The sequence below is a fragment of the Fukomys damarensis genome, unplaced genomic scaffold (assembly GCF_012274545.1).
Source record: "Fukomys damarensis isolate Sample0158 unplaced genomic scaffold, DMR_v1.0_HiC HiC_scaffold_36, whole genome shotgun sequence".
Lineage (NCBI taxonomy): Eukaryota > Metazoa > Chordata > Mammalia > Rodentia > Bathyergidae > Fukomys > Fukomys damarensis.
The window spans coordinates 42,683,211-42,703,607 of record NW_022900948.1 but is presented as its reverse complement, the minus strand read 5'-3'; the positions used below and the strand labels follow the sequence as shown (position 1 = coordinate 42,703,607).

At 54.2% G+C, this 20,397-nt stretch overlaps 1 protein-coding gene across 1 annotated transcript in view; it reads left to right on the top strand.

Moving 5' to 3' along the window:
• Positions 1-211: 211 nt before the first annotated feature.
• The window catches only part of Eng (endoglin), a 30,287-nt gene continuing 10,101 nt past the window's right edge, over positions 212-20,397 (top strand). Inside the window, exons 1-5 of the mRNA XM_019205939.2 lie at positions 212-297; positions 8,632-8,783; positions 18,137-18,277; positions 19,680-19,845; positions 20,349-20,395. Coding sequence (XP_019061484.1) covers positions 231-297; positions 8,632-8,783; positions 18,137-18,277; positions 19,680-19,845; positions 20,349-20,395 — 573 coding nt within the window. The 5' untranslated portion in view covers positions 212-230. The remainder of the gene's footprint in view (positions 298-8,631; positions 8,784-18,136; positions 18,278-19,679; positions 19,846-20,348; positions 20,396-20,397) is intronic.

Genomic DNA, 20,397 nt, shown 5'->3' with positions numbered 1-20,397 from the left:
CCCCGCGCGCACGCAGTCCTGGGCCACAGCATGGACCGCGGCGCGCTCCTCCTGGGCTTCGCCCTGCTGCTGGCCTCCTGCAGCCTCGGCCCCGCAGGTGGGTGTTCAGGGACCCCGGTGTGGCTGACCTTCCTGGGTCTGAGCTCGTGCCCAGTGGAGCTGTCAGGGAGGGCTCTGGGTGGGGAGAGGGGACCAGCCACCCCAACGCGCACGCAGTCCTGGGCCACAGCATGGACCGCGGCGCGCTCCTCCTGGGCTTCGCCCTGCTGCTGGCCTCCTGCAGCCTCGGCCCCGCAGGTGGGTGTTCAGGGACCCCGGTGTGGCTGACCTTCCTGGGTCTGAGCTCGTGCCCAGTGGAGCTGTCAGGGAGGGCTCTGGGTGGGGAGAGGGGACCAGCCACCCCAACTTGCTGGGTCCAATGGCTTTCCTAAGACACGGGACTTTCCGCATTAAGGCTTAAGATTATTTACCTGAACCCTGGCCCCTGGCCTCTGTCCACCCAGCTCTCCAGGAAGCCCAGGTCCCAGAACCCTGTGTAGCCCTGGGAGTTCCTTATCCTCTGTGGGCCTGGAGTTTCCCGTCGGAGGGATGGGCAAGAAGGGGCCTCATGACCACCGCGGGCTCTGGGTTCCAACCTCCTCTTCTTTTTGTTCCCTCCCCAGTGTGATCTTGGGGGGGGCCACCTTCGGGGGGGCCTCTGAGCGAGGGACAGCTGCTAACAAAGTCTCCCCAGGATGCAGTGAAGGTCGGCAGTGAGGTCGTGCCTGCCGAGGGAGTTGCTATTGTTGTTTTGCTACTAGGTTTCTGGGATTTTTTTTACCTTTTTTTTGAGACAGTGTCTGGCTTTGTAGTTCAGGTTGGACTTGAACTGACTGTGTAGCCCACGTAGGCCTCAAACTCAAGACGATCTTCCTACCTCAGCCTCCCCATTGCTGGGGAGGCTAACTTCAAATTCCTTGGAGCAGTCTCTAGTCCACACAGCTAGGCCAAGAGGGTAGCACTGCCTGTCCCCCTTTTTCTGTCCCAAAGAAGGGTGGAGGCCAGACTGGGACTCGGGGAGAGTCCTGACCCATGCTGACTACTGAGACCGCCAGGGGACGGGTCTCAAGGAGTAGGTGACCGCAGCACCCTCACACTCATTGTGGGTCTCTGCTTTGTCCAGGACACACAGGTCACCCACCTCTGCACCTACAGTTTTCTTCTGTCTTCCTCAAGGCCCGGGTCAGCAGAGAGCCCAGCATTTTAAACCCTTAATCCTTGGTCTCTAACACTTCCGAGAGACCAGAAACCGAGTGTCAGAGGCATTGACAGGAGCAGGGATTGGCAGAGAAGCCCCTTCCCTACCTGCCCTGGGATGGCGGCCACTGTGACACATTTCACATAGGGGAACGCAGAGGCCCTGCCACTGGAGCTCACACACAGCGACAGGCCCCCACCTGGCCTCGGAGACACACTCTGGGCCCTCTTCCTCCTGGAGTCTGATTTTATAGGACTGTGATGGGCTTTAGAGACCAAGGATTAGACACTTTAAAAGGCTGTGATGCTGGACATGGTGGCCCCCACCTGTAGTCCCTGTAGCGTGGGAGGCTGAGGCAGGAGGATTGCCAAATTCAAGCCCAGCCTGGGCAGTTTAGCCACTTAGTGAGATTCTGTCTAAATAAATAAATAAGGGTTGGGGATTCAGCTCTGTGCAAAGGTCCTGGGTTCAATCCCCAGGGGGTGGGGGGAAGGCAGTGATGTCCAGTAAATACTTAACAATGGAGAAGTAGAGACAAGGACTTGATTTGTGATGATTGTTGCTGCCTGAATATTCCCTCAGCCTAACCTAACTGACCAGCTCTCTTCCTGGTGTGTAGGGCACTCAGCACGGTAGCACAGGGCATCTGGAATTGCCCTGCATACGTCATAGGTCTGGGGGACCTCAAGGGCATGGGTGAGAGCAAACAAAGGGATTGGGAAGTAGTGGGGTTCCATCTTCTTGTTTTGTTTTGATTTGGTTTGATTTGTTGAGACAGGGTCTCGCTGTGTAGTTCACACTGGCCCCGAACTTACTATGCAGCTTAGGTTGGCCTCAAACTCGTGGCGATCCTCCTGCCTCAGCCTCTGAGTGCTGGGATGACAGGCATGGGCCCCCACACCCAGCTTGATCATTATTATATGTGTAAAAATATACACTTTAATTTCATTGTAAGCTCAAACAATTGAGTTAATAATAGCCATATATATATTTTGGTACTGGGGATCGAACTCGGGACATTCTCCGTTGCACTTACTTGCCAGGCAAGTGGCGGAACCACTGAGCCAAATATCCAGCCCAGTATTAGCCATATTGAGCCGGGCATGATGGTGAGTTTGAGGCCAGCCTGGTGACACCCTGTCTCAAAAGTCCCTCAATCATCATAGCAGCACCATAGTGAACGACCACTTGGGAAAAGCTAGAAATGTGTCCCGTTGCTCTTGGGAACAAGAGCAGGTCCCAAAACAACTGTGACCACAGACATGAGGTGTCAGCAGGCGCGCTGCCCTCTGTGGACACCCGGGACCCAGATCTCCAGCACCGGTGTGGACTGAGCAATTCAGGCACCGCCGAACAGGACGGAGGGGGTGAAATGGGTCTGGTCTTCTGGGAGCAGAGAGTGGTTGAATTTCCCAAAATTATAACTTGTGCATAACCTTTTTTTTCTACTATTCATTCATTCATTCATTTATTGTAGTACGGGGGATTGAACCCAGGGCCTTTACACTGAGCTACATCCTCATCTCTCTTTTTTTTAAAATTGAGTTTATGGGTGCATTTTAGGGATACAGTACAGATACACACATTGTTGGGATCTTGTACCTCTGCATGACAGGTCTTGGTTCTCATTTTTTCCCCTTGTCCCTGCCCTCCCTTCAACCCCTCCTCCCCTCCCCATTTACAAACACTTTATTTCCATTTTTTTATTTTCTCGTGTTTTTTTCTTTTCCCTTATTACCTTACTCATCTCTTTTTTAATTTTTAAAAATTTTGAGACAGAGTCTTGCTAGATTGCCTAATCCGGGTTCAAACTCAAAATCCTCCTGCCTCAGCCTCCCCGACTGCTGGGATTACAGGTGTGTGCCACCACACCCAGTGTCCATAACTTTGGCCCCCACAACTCAGTCTTAGGCAGTGAGCCCTGGAGAGTTATTGGCCTGCTCCGTGCAAATGTGTAGGCATGGGCTCCTTTAACAAAACCCAACACCTGGACCCCCTAAATGCCCATCGACTGGGGCCCCGGGCAGCAACTCTCAAAGCAGTGGGAAGCCGTGTGGGGAACCAAGAGACAGGCCAGGCCCTATATTGACCTCACTGACAGGTAGATGTCTAGGGTGAACCCTCTGATTCCATGTGGCCACTCACAGAACAGGAACAGGGTGCTGCACACAGGGAGAAGGTTCTGGAAGGATGTGCCGGTTCTCCTGTGTGGGGTTTTCCCTGGGGGACTTTCACTTTCCAAAGCACGTTTTTCTGCCGTGGAGGAATTGTTTTTAACGAATTAGCACGTGGAGATGTTTAAAGAAAGAGCAGCTTAACCGTGTGTTTGCTTGGGCCTGCTTCTTAAAGAGAACAGGTAAGAGAGGAGGCCAGGGGTGTAGCTCGGTGGTCGGCCCTTGCCTGGCATGAGGAGTTCCTGGGATCCGCGTGTCCAGGACCACAGAGAGGAGGGAGGGAGGGAGAGAGCGGGGGAGACTCGAAAGAGGAAAAAGAAAATAGATTAGAGAAAAAAACTGACCTCCAAACTCCTCACGCAGCCTAGCCTACTAGTGGTTTACTTTCTTGAGTTCATTTTTAAGGTAATTTTAAACCAGGTAGGTCAACATTTGGGGGGCTTGTGTGCCCTCTTTGGTTTGTTTGTTTTTGGGGATCGAACTTGGGACCTTGCATTTGTGAGGCCGGCAGGAGAACCATTGAGCTAAATCCCCAGTGCATTCTGTGCCTTCTCTGTGTCCCTGACTGTTTCCATGCAGTCGTGTGGACTCTTTGACCATCCCATGGCAGTTCTGGAATATTCTGCCCCTTCTGTGAGTCCCTTGTTGTCAGATACTTAGGCGGTTTCCCTTTTGCTCTGGTTACAAACACCCCCTTCACGCACGTTTTTTGGTACTTGTACCTTTCCTGTATTTTGCATCATTCATTTGGAGAGAGACCCAGAAGTGGGGGTGCTGGGTCTCATGGCCGAGTTGTGTGGCTGGGATTCAAGTGCCGATGAGGCAGAGGTGTGGCCTGGGCCCTCACGCTGCCGACCAGGGTGGGGGTCTGGACCCAACTGGAAAGGGGGCTGGGGACGCAGGCCACTTCTTCTGGGCCTTATTCAGGGCAGCTTCCCCACTGGCCAGGAGGAAAAAGGATGAAGAGGGAAGGTAGGTCCTGGGGATGGGGCAGACCATTAAGATTCCTTTCCTTGGGCTCAGTGGTTCCGTCGTCTGCCTTGTAAGCGCAAGGTCCTGAGTTCGATCCCCGGTATGGGAAAAAAAAAAAAAAAAAAAAGATTCCCTCCCTTGGGCCAGGTATTTAGCTCAGTGGCACCGCGCCTGCCTGGTAAGCACAAGGTTCTAAGTTTGATTCCCAGCACCAAAAACAAACAAATAAATAAATAAATAAATTCCCCCTCACTTCTGTCCTGGTGCATCAGGCACAGCTTATAGATAAGGTCATCAGTGAAGTCCAGGACAAGTAACAGTCCAGACTCTAACCCCAGGCTCTCTTCCCCCAAACCCAGCTTCTTTTCCCTGCTGGAGACTGACGAGCTGGGAAGGGAGCCTCATCTCAGGCTGCACTGGCCTCAGCACCTGGCTGGGCTGGGGACATTCACTGGCATTTAGAGTCTGTTGTCCTTTGTCCCAGCAGACTTAGCCCTCACACAGCCTTGGAAGGTATAAGCTCCTGCATGCCCATTTTACAGATGGGGACACAGGCAGGTAAGAGGTGCTGCAGAGCAATGACCCAGAAACGGGCAGCTGGGGCCTAACCACTGCACCGTCCTGTCCCAGGGTGGTGACGCCGCCCCCTCAGACTGCCTACCTCTCATCTGCCCTTAGGAGCCAAGTGGATCCCCTGCCCTCTCCCTGCCTTTGTTCCTAGCTGGAACCTTGGGATGTCCCCTGGGGAACAGGAAACACGTCCTATCCATTCCTTTGTCCTCCCCACCCAGCACCCACAGGGAGACCGAGTCCCAGAATGGAGAAGGGGTTTGAACGCAAGTCAGAGGTGGGCCCGACAGACTGATTTCACAGTTGTGTCCTGTGTCTGCCTGAGTCTGGGCTGAGTGACCGGGACACTGATGGCCCAGGTTCCCTCCTGTCCTGGAAAAACTCACCATGCAGACCCCAGGAGAATCAGAACAACACATCTGGGCGTGTGTGGCTCTAGAAGTGAAATAGACAGACAAGTTAGGTGGAAATCTAGGCGGTCAGACAGGGAGTCGGTGCGGATGGCCAGGCCTCAAGATAAAGACAGAGAGATCAGGCCTACGTGCCTCTGCGGAGGACTAAGATAAAAGGCATCACCCGGTCCACAAAGTCTAGACAGATGTTAGACGCCCAGGTGGGTGACCAGGGCCTCCCAGTCCATCCCTTCGTAAAGCAGGCCTGCTCCCCCACTGGATCCAGAATTACTAAGTGGCTGCACTCGTGATTATTGGTTGATCATAGCTCTGACCCATGCTGTGCTCGCCTCATGATTTTGCTCTATAAAACTTCCTTTGAGGAGGGGGCTCACTGGCAGCCCACTTTCGGGCCCCCTCCTGGCTCTCAGGAACTCTCTCAATAACATTTTCCTACCCTTAACTTCTGTGGTTCCTTAGAATTCATTCTTCGATTCTGGGGAACGCGAACTCATTGTATTTGACGTCTACAAGGCTGGAGTTATATTCTTGCCCATCTACCGGTGGGAGGCGGCCCCGGGGTCTCGACCCAGAGGCCCAGTCACCCAGGCTCCTGGTGGCGGTGGCAGAGCGGCCTCTGACCAGGTCGGGTCCCGGGAGACCTCAGAGTTTCCTTTGGTGCCAGGGGATTGTTTGTAGCTGGACTGGGCTCCGGGAGACGGGCCCCGGCGTCACCCTCCCGCCCGTCTCCCCATTCTAGTCTGCGGGGTGGAGGCGGCCAGGATCCGAAAAGGCCCCAAAATAAATGGACCTCTTATCTGATCTCCCAGCCTGGCCTGTTATCTGATCATTACATAATGGCCAGGCTGACGGCATGGAGGAGGCGGCCCCAGGCGGCCCCGGCAGTCCAGGAGGAACTGGGGTTCCTGGAAGTCTGGGGAGGGGGCAGGGAAGGTCCGGAGGGAAGGAGAGGTGGGAGGCACTGTGCTGATCTACAGGCCAGGTCCCGGGACGGGGTGGGAGAGGGGGCCAAGTCCCAGCCTGGTCTCCAGATGCTGTGTGCTCCCCAAATCCTACCTCTCCAAGCCTCGGTCTCCCCGTCTGTGGAGGAGGGACTTGGAATAGAGCTGGGGAGCTGGGGACTCAGAAGGGGATGGGATGGCAGGAGAGGGTATGGGCTTTGAGTCTGCTGGGGTGAGGGAGACCCCAGAGACCTGGCTCCCAGAGGACCCTGTCCTGGTAGCTGCAGTTATCAACTACGCAGCCTACCCCTTATGCGGTCAATGTTCCTACAGTGATTATAGCCAGCAAATTTTTTGTTTTTTTATTTTGAGATGGGGTCTCACTATGTCCTCTAGGCTGGCTTTGAACTCACTGTGCAGCCCAGGCTGGCCTCGAACTCACAGTGCTCCTCCTGATTCAGCCTCCCAAGTGCTGGGATGACAGGCATGCGCCACCACGCCCAGCAAAAAGTAAATGTAATTAACAGAACTGCCTCCGCCGCCTGCCTTGCAAGCACAAGGACCCGAGTTCGAGCCCTGGTACCAAAAAAAAAAAAAAAAAAAATGAGAACTGCCGTGTGCCGTATCTCATGGGGCCTCCCCAGCATACCCTGTGATTGGGTGGGTTCTATTCTCACCGTCATTTGCAGAGCAGGAAACCAAAGCTGTGTGTGAAATCATTTGGTAAATCTGTTTAACAGATAGGGCCTGAGAGTCAAAGCCGACTCAACCTGGCTCCAAAGGCCCTGATCTGAGCCACCTTGACACATTGCCCAAGCATTCTGAAGTCCCTGGCACACTCAGGATGGGGCCAGAACAAGGATTTACAAGGCCTGGGAAGCCAGGCGTGGTGGTGCACACTTGTAGTCCCAGCATTTGGGAGGCTGAGGCAGGAGGATCGCCATGAGTTCGAGGCCAGCCTGGGCTACTTCGTGAGTTCAAAGCCAGCCCGAACTACATAGGGAGACCCTGCCTTAAAATAAATAAACAAATAAATAAGTAAGTCAGTCAGTCCTTGGCCCCACAGAGGCCAAAAGTCTTGGCTCCAATCTTCTTTCCTGGATGGGCGAGGGGCGCCACCCTCCATCTTGTCTGATCTCCGGGCTCTGAGGCCAGCAACTGTGGAAAGGTGGGTGGGGAAGGAGGAGCCCAGGCAGGCGAGAGTCCCGCTCCTTGGAGCGGGCTTCAGCTGGACGTGAGGCAGTCCCTCCGCACCCATCTTTGATCTCCAAGAAAACAGGAAGTAAGCGCGACAAGATGGAGACACAAACTTCCAAACAGTCTCCCCTTCTCTGTCCTCCTTCCCTCCTCCGCCACCCCCCTTCCCGCGTCACATTCCTTAGGACGAGGTGTAGGGGCCTCATTTCCTTTTCCTCCTCTGCGGGGTCAGGGTGAAATTCCATTCCTCTCCCTCAGGACCTGTGTTTCCGGCCGCCCAGCCTCAGGCACTGAGGCCTCGGCTGGGGACGGTGGCCTTCCAGCCTGGGCTGCCCACTTGCTCACCCTGTCCCCTGGGCCAGGAGACTCTGGACCCTCTTGGGAACCCCTGTGAGGGTCAAGAGGAAAGTTTTGCCCCCTGACCTCAGCTCCCACTTTCTCTGAGGTTGAGCTGGGCTTGAATCTCAGGCTTGTATGTAGGCCCTAAGCAATGTGTATTACCAAGTGTGGCAAAGATAGAGGATGCCCAGCTAAATTTGAATCGCAGATAAACAAGGAAAGTTTTTGTAGTACAAATATATTCCAGGCATCATTTGGGATATACTTACACTTTTAGAAATTTATTGTTGCCTGGTGCACGCCTGTGATCCCAGTACTAGGGAGGCTGAGGCAGGAGGATTGCTAAGTTTGAGGCCAGTCTGGGCCACATAGTGAGTTCAAGGCTAGCCTGGAATACATGGCAAGACTTTGTTTTTAAAAAAACCACCACCAACAACAACAACATAAAACATAGGATTTATCTGAAATTAAAATGTAACTAGTGTCCTGTGTTGTATCTGTCGACCTTAGACCTGGTAGTACTCTGACCTTGGCCAAGAGACTTCACTGAGAGCCTCAGTGTCTTCATCGATTACCTGGATTCCATGGCGCCCACTTCTTAGGGGAGCTGTGAAGACTCCGTAAAGCCCTGAGTCCATGCCGAGTACCTAGCAGACCTTCAGGAAATGGGAGTAATTGTCACTTGGCTGCTTTTTGCTCCTCCCTGTTGTTGGAGATGGAACCCAGGGCCTGGCACATTTTCATTTAGCCTCTTATCTGGCCTCCTGCCCACTCTGCTTCTCCAACAGGTCTTGCAGAAAATGTCTCCTGTGACCTACAGCCTGTGGAGCCCCACAGAGGCGAGGTGACGTACACCACCAGCCAGGTCCCCGAGGGCTGTGTGGCACACACTCCTGATGCCGACCTAGAAGTCCACGTCCTCTTCCTGGAGTTCCCGAATGTGAGTGCCCCAGGCGGGGTCGGGAAGGGCCCAGAAGGATGAGCAAGGCCTTCTAGCGGCCGTACCCAGGACAGTGGCCCAGTTCTTCTTGGGGCCCCTACCAAGGGACCCACGGGGCCTCTGCACCACTCACAAGGGGCCGCACTTCCGGTGGCAGGGGCAGTTTTTGGAGGCCACCACAAGACCTGGCTGAAGGGGCTGGATTTGGCGAGTGCCTCGTGGGAGGCTGGGTGGGTGGCAGCCCAGGGGACTTTGGCGTCTGTGCCCAGGATGGGGCTCTCCCTGCTTCTCAAAGGGCACGGCTGCACTGTTGGCCGCTCAGACTTCAAGAAAGGGCACCCTGTTTTCCCTGGAATGCTCCCTTCTCCCACGTCTGTGACTCCACCAGGCAGTGTCTGAAAGCCGAGAGACCATCTCGAGACCAATCTGTCCCTGGATCTGCCTCAGGCAGCATGACTGGCCTTAGGCCCTAATAGCAATTTAGCAGTGTGTGGCTCAGGGTAAGCTCGTGGCCAGCCTGCCCCCAAAACTGTTGAGATGTCTTGCATTTGTGTGGTGATAAAAAGGTACCCAGACCACCAATATCAAGGTCCCTCGTCCCCACCACCCTGCCAGCCGCGAGGACTGTGGGCTTCGATAATCTCCAAACCACAGATAGCACCAGACACATTTTGTGGGGGTTGTCGAGGGCACTGTAACTTTTTTGCAAATTTGGTAATGACATGGAAAGTGTGATCGCTCTCCGTACGTTTGTTTGCTCTGATGTTGGGGTTCCTTGTGTCTCTTCTGGGTGACTGGGATCCCTGATCCTGATCATTTCACAACAGGCTGAGGGCAGAGGAAGGTCTGGGCCCGAGGTTCAGGCCCAGGTGGGAGATGGATGTGGGAACAGCCAGCCGGGTCCCAAGAAACTGGCGCATCTGCAGGGAGCCCGGGGCGGTGGACTCCAGCTGCCACCGAATCAGGCAGCGATTCCTGGGGGAGGCAACCGTGGAGGGCTGTCAGGAGCTCACAGAGTGCAGAGGCAGTGGGAGGAGCGGAGGGTCGGGGGATTGGCTGTGTTCATTGCACCCCGGGAGCCAGCTGCTCGCCTCTGAGTGAGGCTGGGGACACGGAAAGGTCTGTCGCCCTGCTGGGGAGCGTGGTCTTTATCTGGGGATGATGTAGTCGTTGGGGTTAGGAGCCCAGGTTCTGGCTGGGCACGGCGATGCACTTCTGTTGTCCCTGATACTCAGTAGACTGAGACAGGAGGATCCCTTGGCCTGTAAGTTCCAGGCCAGCCCGGGCAACACAGTGAGACCCCATCTCAGGACAAAGCAAAAGCACAGGGACCACACCCACCCACACAGGTTCTGGAGCTGCACGGTCCTCCCGTTGGGCTTTTCCTCAGCCCTCTGGCTGCATGGCCTCGCCCTGGTCACCCCTTGCCCCACCCCCAGAAACACAGAGATGATGTTCACAGCTCCCACCTCACAGAGTTGCTGTGGGAATCCAGTTGGACAGAGCAGGCAAAATACCAAGCGTGGGACCAGCCAAGAGCCGCTCCTCGATGTATGACAGCCATGTTGCTGCTACTTCCTCTGTAAGGGTTCCGTTCCTCACCACAAATACCTACATTGTGCTAGGCATGATACAGTTCACAGAACAGCTTCATATCTGCCAATTCATTTGACATTCAATTTTTTATTTTGGTTTTGCGAGATAGGGCCCACCTATGTAGTTCATGCTGGCCTCGAATTTATGTTGATCCTCCTGCCTCAGCCTCCCAAGTGCTGGGATTACAGATGTGCACCATTATGCCTGGCTTCTTCTTTTTTTTTTTTTTTTTGGTACCAGGGATCGAACTCAGGACCTTGCACTTGATCACCGCAGGTAGACCAGGAGGAGCATGAATCCATTTTCAGAGTGGCCAGGTGAGGCCCAGCCTCCTGTGCTAAGGGCTGTGCCCGTGATCCAGGCCAGCTCTCCCAGTGCCCCTTCGCCAGCCCTCGCCAGATCTGTGCCCTGCCTGTGGTGATGCAGGGAGAAGGTGAAGGAGGCCCTGCCCTTGAGCCGTGGCAGGGCCAGGGAGGTGGGCAGCGGCAGCCCTGGAGTTCAGGGGAGGGGTGGGCGTGCGGAGGGGGTGCCGGGGGCTGTCAGTGACAAGAGGGGGAGAAGTGCTGGGCGTGGAGGAAGGGACACAGGCGAGAGGTTTCAAGGTCGAGCCAGAGAGCGCGAGGCGGGCATTCCTGGCAGAGGGCACTGCGTGTGCAAGGCGTGGAGACAGAGCCTGGGGGAGGGGGCGTCTCGGCAGCCCGTCCTGTCCGCCTGACCTGTGGCCACCTTCGTCAGGCCCTGGCACTGAGAAGTGGCTTTCCCGTCTAACCCCCAGTGGCCCCAGAGCCCTCAGGTTTCCTGTGGGTGGCAGCCAAGAACCCCAGGGAAGCGGCACTCAGCGTGTGCGTGTGTGTGTGTTGGGGGGTCAGCGGGCAGGCAAGGGCCCGCTGGGCACAGGCTTTATCTCACCAGGTCCCCAAAGGGCAGGCCGGAGCCTGGATTCCGGGAGGGGGCCGGGGTCACATCCTGACCCGGGAGACAGGAAGCCGCCCCGTGTCAGCGGTTCCCGTCAGGCCGCCGCACTGATCTGCTGTCTTCTTCACAAAGCCCAGCCTGCAGCAGAGCTGGGTCAGCGGCTGATTCACTCAACTTCCGTGCAGACAGGGAGCAAGGACATTGCACCCAGCCAGGGTCTGGCACTGACTCATGCATGCCCAGAGGGGCAGGCAAGGCTGCTGGGGCCCTAAGAGGGATCCAGGAAGTACCCTGGGCTCCCTCAGACCATCCCAGAGGCAGGGCCCTCAGCCCCGGGCAAGGGCCCTCTTGTAGTTGTACCCCTCTCCAGGGTGGGGAGCTTGCAGGGCTGAACAGATGTGCCCACCTGGAACCTTCCCCTGTGCTCTAGGCCTTGCTGTGGGTGCCCAAGATGCCTGAATTCTTTGACAGTGGCACTGAACCTTCTCCAGGCCACACTGGGCTCCATCTTGTTCCGTCCTCTAGAGGGGGCACTGCCTGGCCAACATGAGCGCCCCTAGACTTGAAGGGTGGTGGAGCTGGCTCTTCAAAGGCAGGAATAGCAGAACTTGGGCATCTGGGCTGGGCCACCACTCGAGGACCCATGAGCACACTGCTGTGCTGTCAAAAGCACAGTAAAAGCTGGGCATGGTGGTGCCTGCCTGTAATCCAGCACTTGGGAGGCTGAGGCAGGAGGCTCGCTGTGAGTTCAAGACCAGCCTGGGCTACATAGTGAGTTCCAGGTCAGTCTCAACTACATAGTGAGACCCTGTCTCAAAAAAAAAAACAAACAAAAAATAACAACAACAACAACAAAACCACAAAAAAGCATGGTGAGCCAGATGTAGTTGCACTTGACTGTAATCCCAGCACTTGGGAGGCTGAGGGAGGAGGATCTTGAGTTCTAGTCCAGCCTGGGCTACATAGTGAGATTTTTATCTCAAAGGGGGGAAAAAAAAGACAGCGTGAGGAGGACTGGGGCCAGGGCTGTCATTTTGTGTTCTTGTCCCAGACCTTGCAAGTGTGACCAGCATGCTCGGTGAAGGGTCTTGGGTCAAGGGGCAGAAAGGCTGGGCAGGGACTGTGTCCATCTCATCGTGTCCCCAGTGTCCCTCTCCGAGGCAGACAGTCATCTGTTGGATGGAGAATGAACGGACGATGGTCGGTGGGTAACAGGAAGGAGGGAGGAGGAGATGTCGTGACTATCAGCCTTGCCGAGGGAGTGCCCAGCGCGCTTGGTAGAGTCACTGCTCCCTGTCGTTTGGAGGGGTCGCCTTTGTTCTACAGCAAGCACCCAAGGACAGAGCTGTGCCTTCTGCTGTTTCCTTTGGGAGCACAGAAGCCCTAGTGAAGGCCTTGCAGGAAGGCAAACAAGTCGGGCAGCAGGGAGGGCTTGGGGGAGCAGGGCCCCTCACTGGTGGCGAGAGTGTCTTTCTCCAGGGGCCCTGGGGGCCCCCTCCGAGTTACCTGGCTGTGCACCAGGACTCCTAGAAGCTGGACTCCCATGAGGCAGTTGGAATGCAGGGCCACCCAGTCCTTGAAAGCCACTGAGCCTGGTTCCTTGGCAGAGATGGGAGACAGAGACCCAGGGAAGGGACAGTTGGCATCTCAGCCTCCATCACTGCTGTCCAACGTGAACCCTCCTGTTCCTCCAGATGCGTGCGCAAGCTACTGCCACCTGCTGATGTCCCTCGGTGTCTGGGGACATAGGCTCTGGAGCTCTCCAAGGAGACCCAATCCACAGATGTTCTAGTTCCTTACCCACAAACATGTGGCATTGGCACAAACCTACCCAATCCTCTCCTACATTTTAAAACATCTCTAGATTACTCATGATACATAATCTAATGCCAGTGACACAAATTATGACCAGGAAAACAAAAACCTGTAAGTTTTCAGCACAGTTGTAATTTTAAAAATATATTTCAGGCTGGGCATGGTGGTACATGCATGTAATCCCGGGACTTGGGAGGCTGAGTTAGGACCATCACAAGTTCAAGGCCAGCTTGGACTACATAGTGAGTTCACAGTGAGTTCAAGACCAGCCTGAACTACATAGAAAGACTCTGTCTCAAACAAACAAACAAATACACTTATTTATATATTTATTTCAAGCTAGGAAAGGTGACATGTACCTGTGGTCTCAGCTACATAGGAGGCTGAGACAGGAGAATCTATTGAGGCCAGGAGTTCAGGGCCAACCTGGATAATATAACAAGACCTTGTCTCTTAAAAAAGAAAAAGAAAAAGAAAAAGAAAAGAAAAATCCCTGCATGGTCACATTTACAGATATATAAGCCAAGAATACAGAAGGCCAACTTCATTCAGCCCATTTTCCAGAACTGGAAACTGAGGCCCAGCAAGGAGGGCTGACCGTCTAGGGTCACAGGCTAATGACAGAGCTCACATTTGAGCGCAGGTCCATCTGGCTCTGACCCCTTTCCCTGGCCGCCCTTCCTGTAGGCACTGTCTGGGTCTGCTGGGGAGACAGAGAGACAGCTGGCTCCAGTGCGGCCACCTCTGGGCTGATCCTGGGAGGGTGCGGACTGCAGGCAGCCCCGAGGCTCTGCTCCGAGAAGAATTGCTGGAAACTGCTTTCTATAAGTGGCCACTCGTGCGAGCTCAGGGCCTCCTCGCTGAAATCCCCTTCCCGCCACCTACTGCCGGCCGACAATGCGTCTGTGCGACACTGGCACAAAAATAGCAACTCGGTCTCCCGCCCACAGGCTCAGGGAGGGGACGGGGCAGGCCCCGGCTGGCAGGGCCGGGGATGAGGGGTTGGCCGGTCTGCTGCCCCGACTGCCCCAGGATCCCGGAAGCGGGGACCGGGGGCCAGGTGACAGTGGGAGGAGGGCCAGGCCGTGCGTGTGAGTGGCCACCAGTGACTCAGGGCTGTGGGGAGGGACAGGCTGGTCTGAGCGGCTCCCCTGGTTTTGGGGAGTGCCACACCCCCCAAGGGCCCTGCTTCCCAGCCTCCCTGCGTTCCCAGGCTGCTCTGTTACTGCACCGTGACCTGGCCAGTGACTGTGCCTCTTTAGGCCTCAGCCCTCCAGTCCCCAACTGTCCGGGGAGGACTTGGTGACAGTGGACTGGCGGGTTTGGTTCATGAGTCCTGGGAGAAGAGCTGAGTGCTGTGACAAATGTGACAAAGCCTTGTCCTCCTAACCCCTGACCTCAGCGTGACTGCGCCCTGACGTCTACCTCCTTTTCGTCACTTCCTGTAGCCGGGACCCCGCTGGGTGTCGGCTCTTCCACCTCATCCTGCCGCCAGATGAGAAACTGAGGCCCTGAGAGGCACAGGGCCAGCAGCAAGATGCAGGCTCCCAGGGCTCTCTCCTCCAGGCCCAGAGCTCCTGCAGCCTGTGGTGTCACCGAGAGGCACAGTACAGGTCTAGCTGCCATCACCGAAGCACGGGGTGCACCTGTGGCCACACTTGCACCTTGATGTTCTCTCCCCAGCGGGGCAGACGGGTGGAGCCGGGGATAGATGAGGGAGAAGCAGGATCGAGAAGTAATCCAAAGGGGTCCAGGACAGCGGCCCACCTGTGCAGGGGCTGTGGGCTCCACTTTGGTCACTGACAGGTTCCCAAGCTCAGAACAGGGCCACTTAGGGTGAACCGTGAGAAATTACTGGTGCTCAGTAGTTTTGTAAGCAGCTTTACTGAAGTAAAATTTTCCCATTGAAAGCGCACTATAAGGGCCAGGGATTTAGCTCAGTGGTTCTGCCTCCTGCCTCACAAACGCAAGGACCAGAGTTCAACCCCTGGTACCAAAAATGACAACAAAAAATCCCAAAACCAAACAACAACAACAACAAAGCAGGGCTTGGTGGTGCATGCCTATATTTTCCCAGGCACTCCGGAGGCTGAGGCAGGAGGATCGCTGTGAGTTCTAGGCCAGCCTGGGCTACACAGTGAGTTCCAGAGCAGTCTGAATTACATAGTGAGACCCTGTCCCAAAAAACCAAAAAAAAAAAAAAAGCACACTATTGAACTGGGCAGGGTGGCAGAGGCCTGTCATCCAGCACTTGGGAGGCTGAGGCAGGAGGATCAGTATAAGTTTAAGGCCATCCTAGGCTACATAGTGAGTTCGAGGCCAGCCTGAACTATATACATTAGAAACTCTGTCTCAAAAAAAGCAAAACCGCAACAAAAGAAGAAACTGTACAGTTGAGTGGTTTTAATAGGCACTCAGAGTTGTGCAAGCACTAGATTCTTGGAGCGGATAGACACGGGGCATCAGAGTCTGCTCTCAATGAGGCTGGAAGCTGTACTGGACCCAGGCCTTTCCCAACACCACTAGGTTTGGTTCTGCTCTGGTCCATTTCAGGAAGTGATCACAACCCTGAAACAAGATGTGTGTAATTCGTATTTTGTCAAAATACAGTGGTGCACACTTGTAATCCCACCTCCTTGGAGGCTAAGGCAGGAGGATCTCGAATTTGAGGTCAACCTGGGCAATTTAGCAAGATACTGTGTCAAAATTTTTAAAATTACCAAAAGGACCTGGGGATGTAGCTCAGTGGTACAGCATCCCTGAGACCCCAGTACTGGGGCAGGGGGGAAGCAAAGCTCAAAAATCAAAACTTGGTATCACATCCTTGCTTTTATGGTATTTTGTTTAGGGGGGTGTTTGTTTTTGTTTTTGTTTTGCTATTGGGGATTGAACCTAGGACCTTCTGACTGACCTACATCTTCAGCCCTTTTTATTTTTTATTTTTAGACAGGGTCTTGCTAAGTCAATAGCCCAGGCTGGGCTGAAATTTGCAGTCTTCCTGTCTCAGCCTCCTACAGTCCTGGGATTACAGGCATGTGCCACCACACTAAGCCAGTATTTAATATTTTAGGGGGGCTCAAATCATTTTATTGGGGGTTTAGAGGTGGAGAGAAGGTGCTAGAAATGCACTGAAGACAGATCCGAGGTCCCTGGCAGTGCTGGATCTCCCATTCCACCATCGCCAAAAAAAAAAAAAAAAAAAAAAAAAGCCAGCATTTAATTTAATTTTCAAAGTGTTTAGAATGCATAGTTGTGGTTTTTTTGTTTTGTTTTGGTTTGTTTTTTTTGGTACCAGGGATCAAATTCAGGACCTTGCGCTTGCGAGATCGTAGTATTTTTTTTTTAATCAACAAAACAAAACACTTTGTAAACCATTCGAAAACAGTAACATGAACATACGCATGTGTCAGTTTGAAACTATCCTGCTATAAATTAGCGTGAGACTAGGACTAACACCCTAAAGCACGCTAACAAATCCGGGGAACACTGGCAACGGAGTAACACTGTCTGCTGTCGCTGTTTGCTTTTGAGAAGGACCTCGCGCACGCGGGGGTCCCAGCGTCCCCACTGAGTCCCGGAAATGTTTCTGAGCACATTTTTCCAGGGCTGTCAGCTCCGTGACATCAGCCGGGAGATTAGAAGCGAAATCCCAAAACTTTCCACTGCTGCCCTCCGTCTCCGCGGGAGCCCTGCAGTCCCTCCTGGGGACACTCCCATCCGTCCTTGTCCCTGTGAGTCAGCACTGTGCTTCCCAGAAAGTCCTGGCACCCAGGTCCCTGTCTGCTAGAAGCTCTGCCCCATGGGTTACTGGCTTCTTTCTTGTCTTCAGAGTAGGGTACGGAGAGGTGTGGCCGGCCAGCGCAGGCCCTGAAGGTCCAAACCCCAGACCCTCACTTGCTGTGTGATTGTAGGCCAGTGACCTCACCTCTCTGTGCCTCAGTTTCCTCACCTAGAGGTGAGAATAGTAATGAAACCAGCCAGGTGTAATGATGCACGCCTGTACTCCAGCACTCGGGAGGCTGAGGCAGGAGGATCACCCGCCGTGAGTTCAAGGCCAGCCTGGGCTACATAGTGAGACCCTGTCTCAAAAAGCAAAATAAAAATAATAATGATGATGACGATGATGCCTACCCCTTGGGGTTGTATCAGGATTAAATGAATTAATGTGCAAAGCCCTTACATGGTCCCAGCATAGACAGAGCTGTGGGTAAGCGTTGTGTGTCATTAACGCCGTCACTAGGGAGGCATTCGAATTGTATACAGCGCTCACGGATTACAATTGGCAGTGCAGCTGACAGTGCTGCGCAGTGGTATTCCATGGGCTTAGCGTGGATGAGGATCTGGGTTTAATCCCAGCAGTAAAAAAATAATAATAATTTTGAACGAAGTGGTTATATTTCAAAACAAATGACTTCAACTTGACATTCTTACATGAAAACCATAGTAATACCAACAAAGACGCCAGCATTTTAGTACTCTAAGATAGAGAAAGAGGAACAGTGCGAACTACAAGAGTATGTTTTGTCTTTTTTTTTTTTTTTTTTTTTTTTTTTTTTTTTTTGTACCAGGGATCAAACTTGCACTGAGCTAAATCCCTGGCCCATGTAGCCAATGCTGGCCTCAAACTCATTGCGACCTTCCTGCCTCAGCCTCCCAAATGTGCTAGAAATAATACATCTTGCCATGGTGGCTCACATCTGTAATCTCAGCACTTGGGAGGCTGAGGAAAGATGATCACTGCAAGTTTGAGGCTCAAAAGAATTCATAACAGGCTGGGGATTTAGCTCAGTGGTGCTGTTGCCTGCCTTGCAAGCACAAGGTTCTGAGTTCAATCCCTGGTATTGAAGAAAAAGTAATTCATAACAGAAATAATGAATCTTGACTGATGATGGCATATGACGTTCAGACTCATCCGTTTTTTCTTCTTGTGGGGTTCGCTGGGACTTGTCTTATCTATTTGTTCAGGCTGTGCCTTCTGGGCAAGTCTCCCTGGTCTGGGCTGAGCATGTCTCCCTGTCCCTCTGCAGGCCGTGTCACAGTTGGAGCTGACCCTCCAGGCACCCCAGCCAAATGGCACCCACACCCGAGAGGTGCTTCTGGTCCTCGTCACCAACACGAACATCCTCCTGCAGCTCCAGGCCCCGGGAATCCCTCTCCGCTTGGCCTACGTGAGTGTCACCCCCGGCCAGGCCAAGGCCCTGGCCGCCAGGCGTTCCCCGCTGTCAGTCTCCATGGGCCAGCGTCCCCTGCCCCAGAAGGCCGGCTTCTGACATGTGTCACCAAGGCCCTGACTGGTGAACCAACCCCTGGCCCCTGACAAAGCGAGACCAGGGGACAGCAGGACCAGGAGGTGCGTCAGGCTGACAGCAACCTGGGCACCCTGGTCCGTCACAAGCTCCAGTTTCCCTTGGTCATTGCCTCTGAACAAGTTCTAAGACATCTATTTGAAAATATTTAAGTACAAAGGGGAAAGGACAAGAGGAATCTTGGTGTTTGTTTTTTGCTTTTGAGATGGGATCTCGCTATGTAATTCAGGCTGGCCTTGAACTCACTGGGTAGCCCAGGCTGACCTTGAACTCGAGGTGATCTTCCTGCCTCGGCCTCACATGTGTTAGGATTGCAGGTGTATACCACAACTATGTTCTGTGAACAAAATTTATGACACCCTGTTCCCATATGATTCACAAGACACTGTCTCCTTACAAGGCTGAATTACTAAACTGTCTGCCCTTGCCTTGTTCCAGTGAACTCACTCGCTATATCACTAGAAAGACCAGCCCACTTGGACTAAATGTATAACAACTGGAACTTTCCTTTGTTCACTCGCCCAGCACTTTGGGCACGGGTTCTGCCGGTTTGGGTGTACACCTCATAGACCCTCCTGATTCCCATGTGGTCTCTCTTGTCCTTTTGGGATTCTACAACCCTCCATATCCGGCCCTGAAGTCCTGCTGCTGCTGCAGACGGCTCAATGCCCACAGCCTTGAGGATGGCACAAAGGAACTCTTGAGTCACTGGCCCCAAAGACTTCCTTGGGAGCCTTTCCTCCACCACAGCGCCTCCTCCAGGAAGCCTTCCTTGATTCCCTTTCCCGTCTGGCAGCCTCTCCTGACAGCAGATACTACAGCCACACAGATCCCCCCTCCACATGCAGCCAGGGGACCCGGCTTCCTTCTCTCTTCTCCTAAAATAACATCCCCTGCTCTCTGTTACCTCTTGTGTGTGTCTGATTTCTAAATGGTGAGATCTCCCAGGGCAGGGACCAATCCATTTCTTTTTTCTCCCTTCCTTCCTCCCTTTCCGTGCACAGGGAGCCCCCACCACGCGCCGTGTGTCAGGGTGAAGTTGTTTGTCCCTCAGAGTCCTCAGGGTACAGAGAGGGAGACAGTAGCCACGTGGTGTCACGAATGTGGGCTGAAGGGTGATGTTGGGCCGGGCGGTGCGAGGAGGGAGCTGGCGCAGATACAGTTGGTGGCGGACGGGCGTGTCAGCCAATTACATCCTGGGCCCTGCACAGGACTAAAGGGATTCAGCCGGAACAGTGCCCTGAGACTCCCCGTGTCTCCTCAGAATGCCAACCTGGTCATCTTCCAAGAGCCCCCAGAAATCAACGTCACTCAGCTGCCACAGTTTACTACCAAGACCGAGATCCTTGACTGGGCAGTGACAAAGGGCCCCATCGCCTCGGTGGCCTCGCTGGCCGACCCCAGCAGCGTCCTCCTCCGGCCAGGCCAAGGTCAGCGTCCCCGGTGCTCTCCGGCTCCTCTGGTCCAGGCCTCAGACTCGGGCACTAAGGATCCACGGGTGGGGGGGTGATGTACCCGGTCCCACAGAGCATCAGTGCCCTTTTGGTACCGTGATTAGTCTTTGCCCAAACATCAGCTGAACCTTGTGAAAGATTTCTTACCGAACCGCAGCGCTTTCCTCATTTGTTGTGGGCATTCTGAAGGGACCGCCTGGAGCAGACGTGCTGATGCATTTAAGTCTTGGTACACGCGGCTGGAGATTAAGGAGGAGGAAGCTTCGGGTGGCGGCAGGGGTGCATCCTCATCTCTTCCATTAGCCCCAGTCGCGGATGAGGAAACAGGCGCGGGGATTGGTACAGGGTCACTCAGCAGGCCCTCGACGCCCCCGTCCGACGTGCGCCCCACCGCTGCTCCCACCTGTGCGTGCAGGGAGGGCGCTTGTGTTAGTGCCAGGCTGCTGGGGGCGGGCACTGAGGTGCGCTTGTCCCCACAGCCCCGAAGTCACCGCCCTTCTGCCTGCCAGAAGCCCACCAGGACCTGGG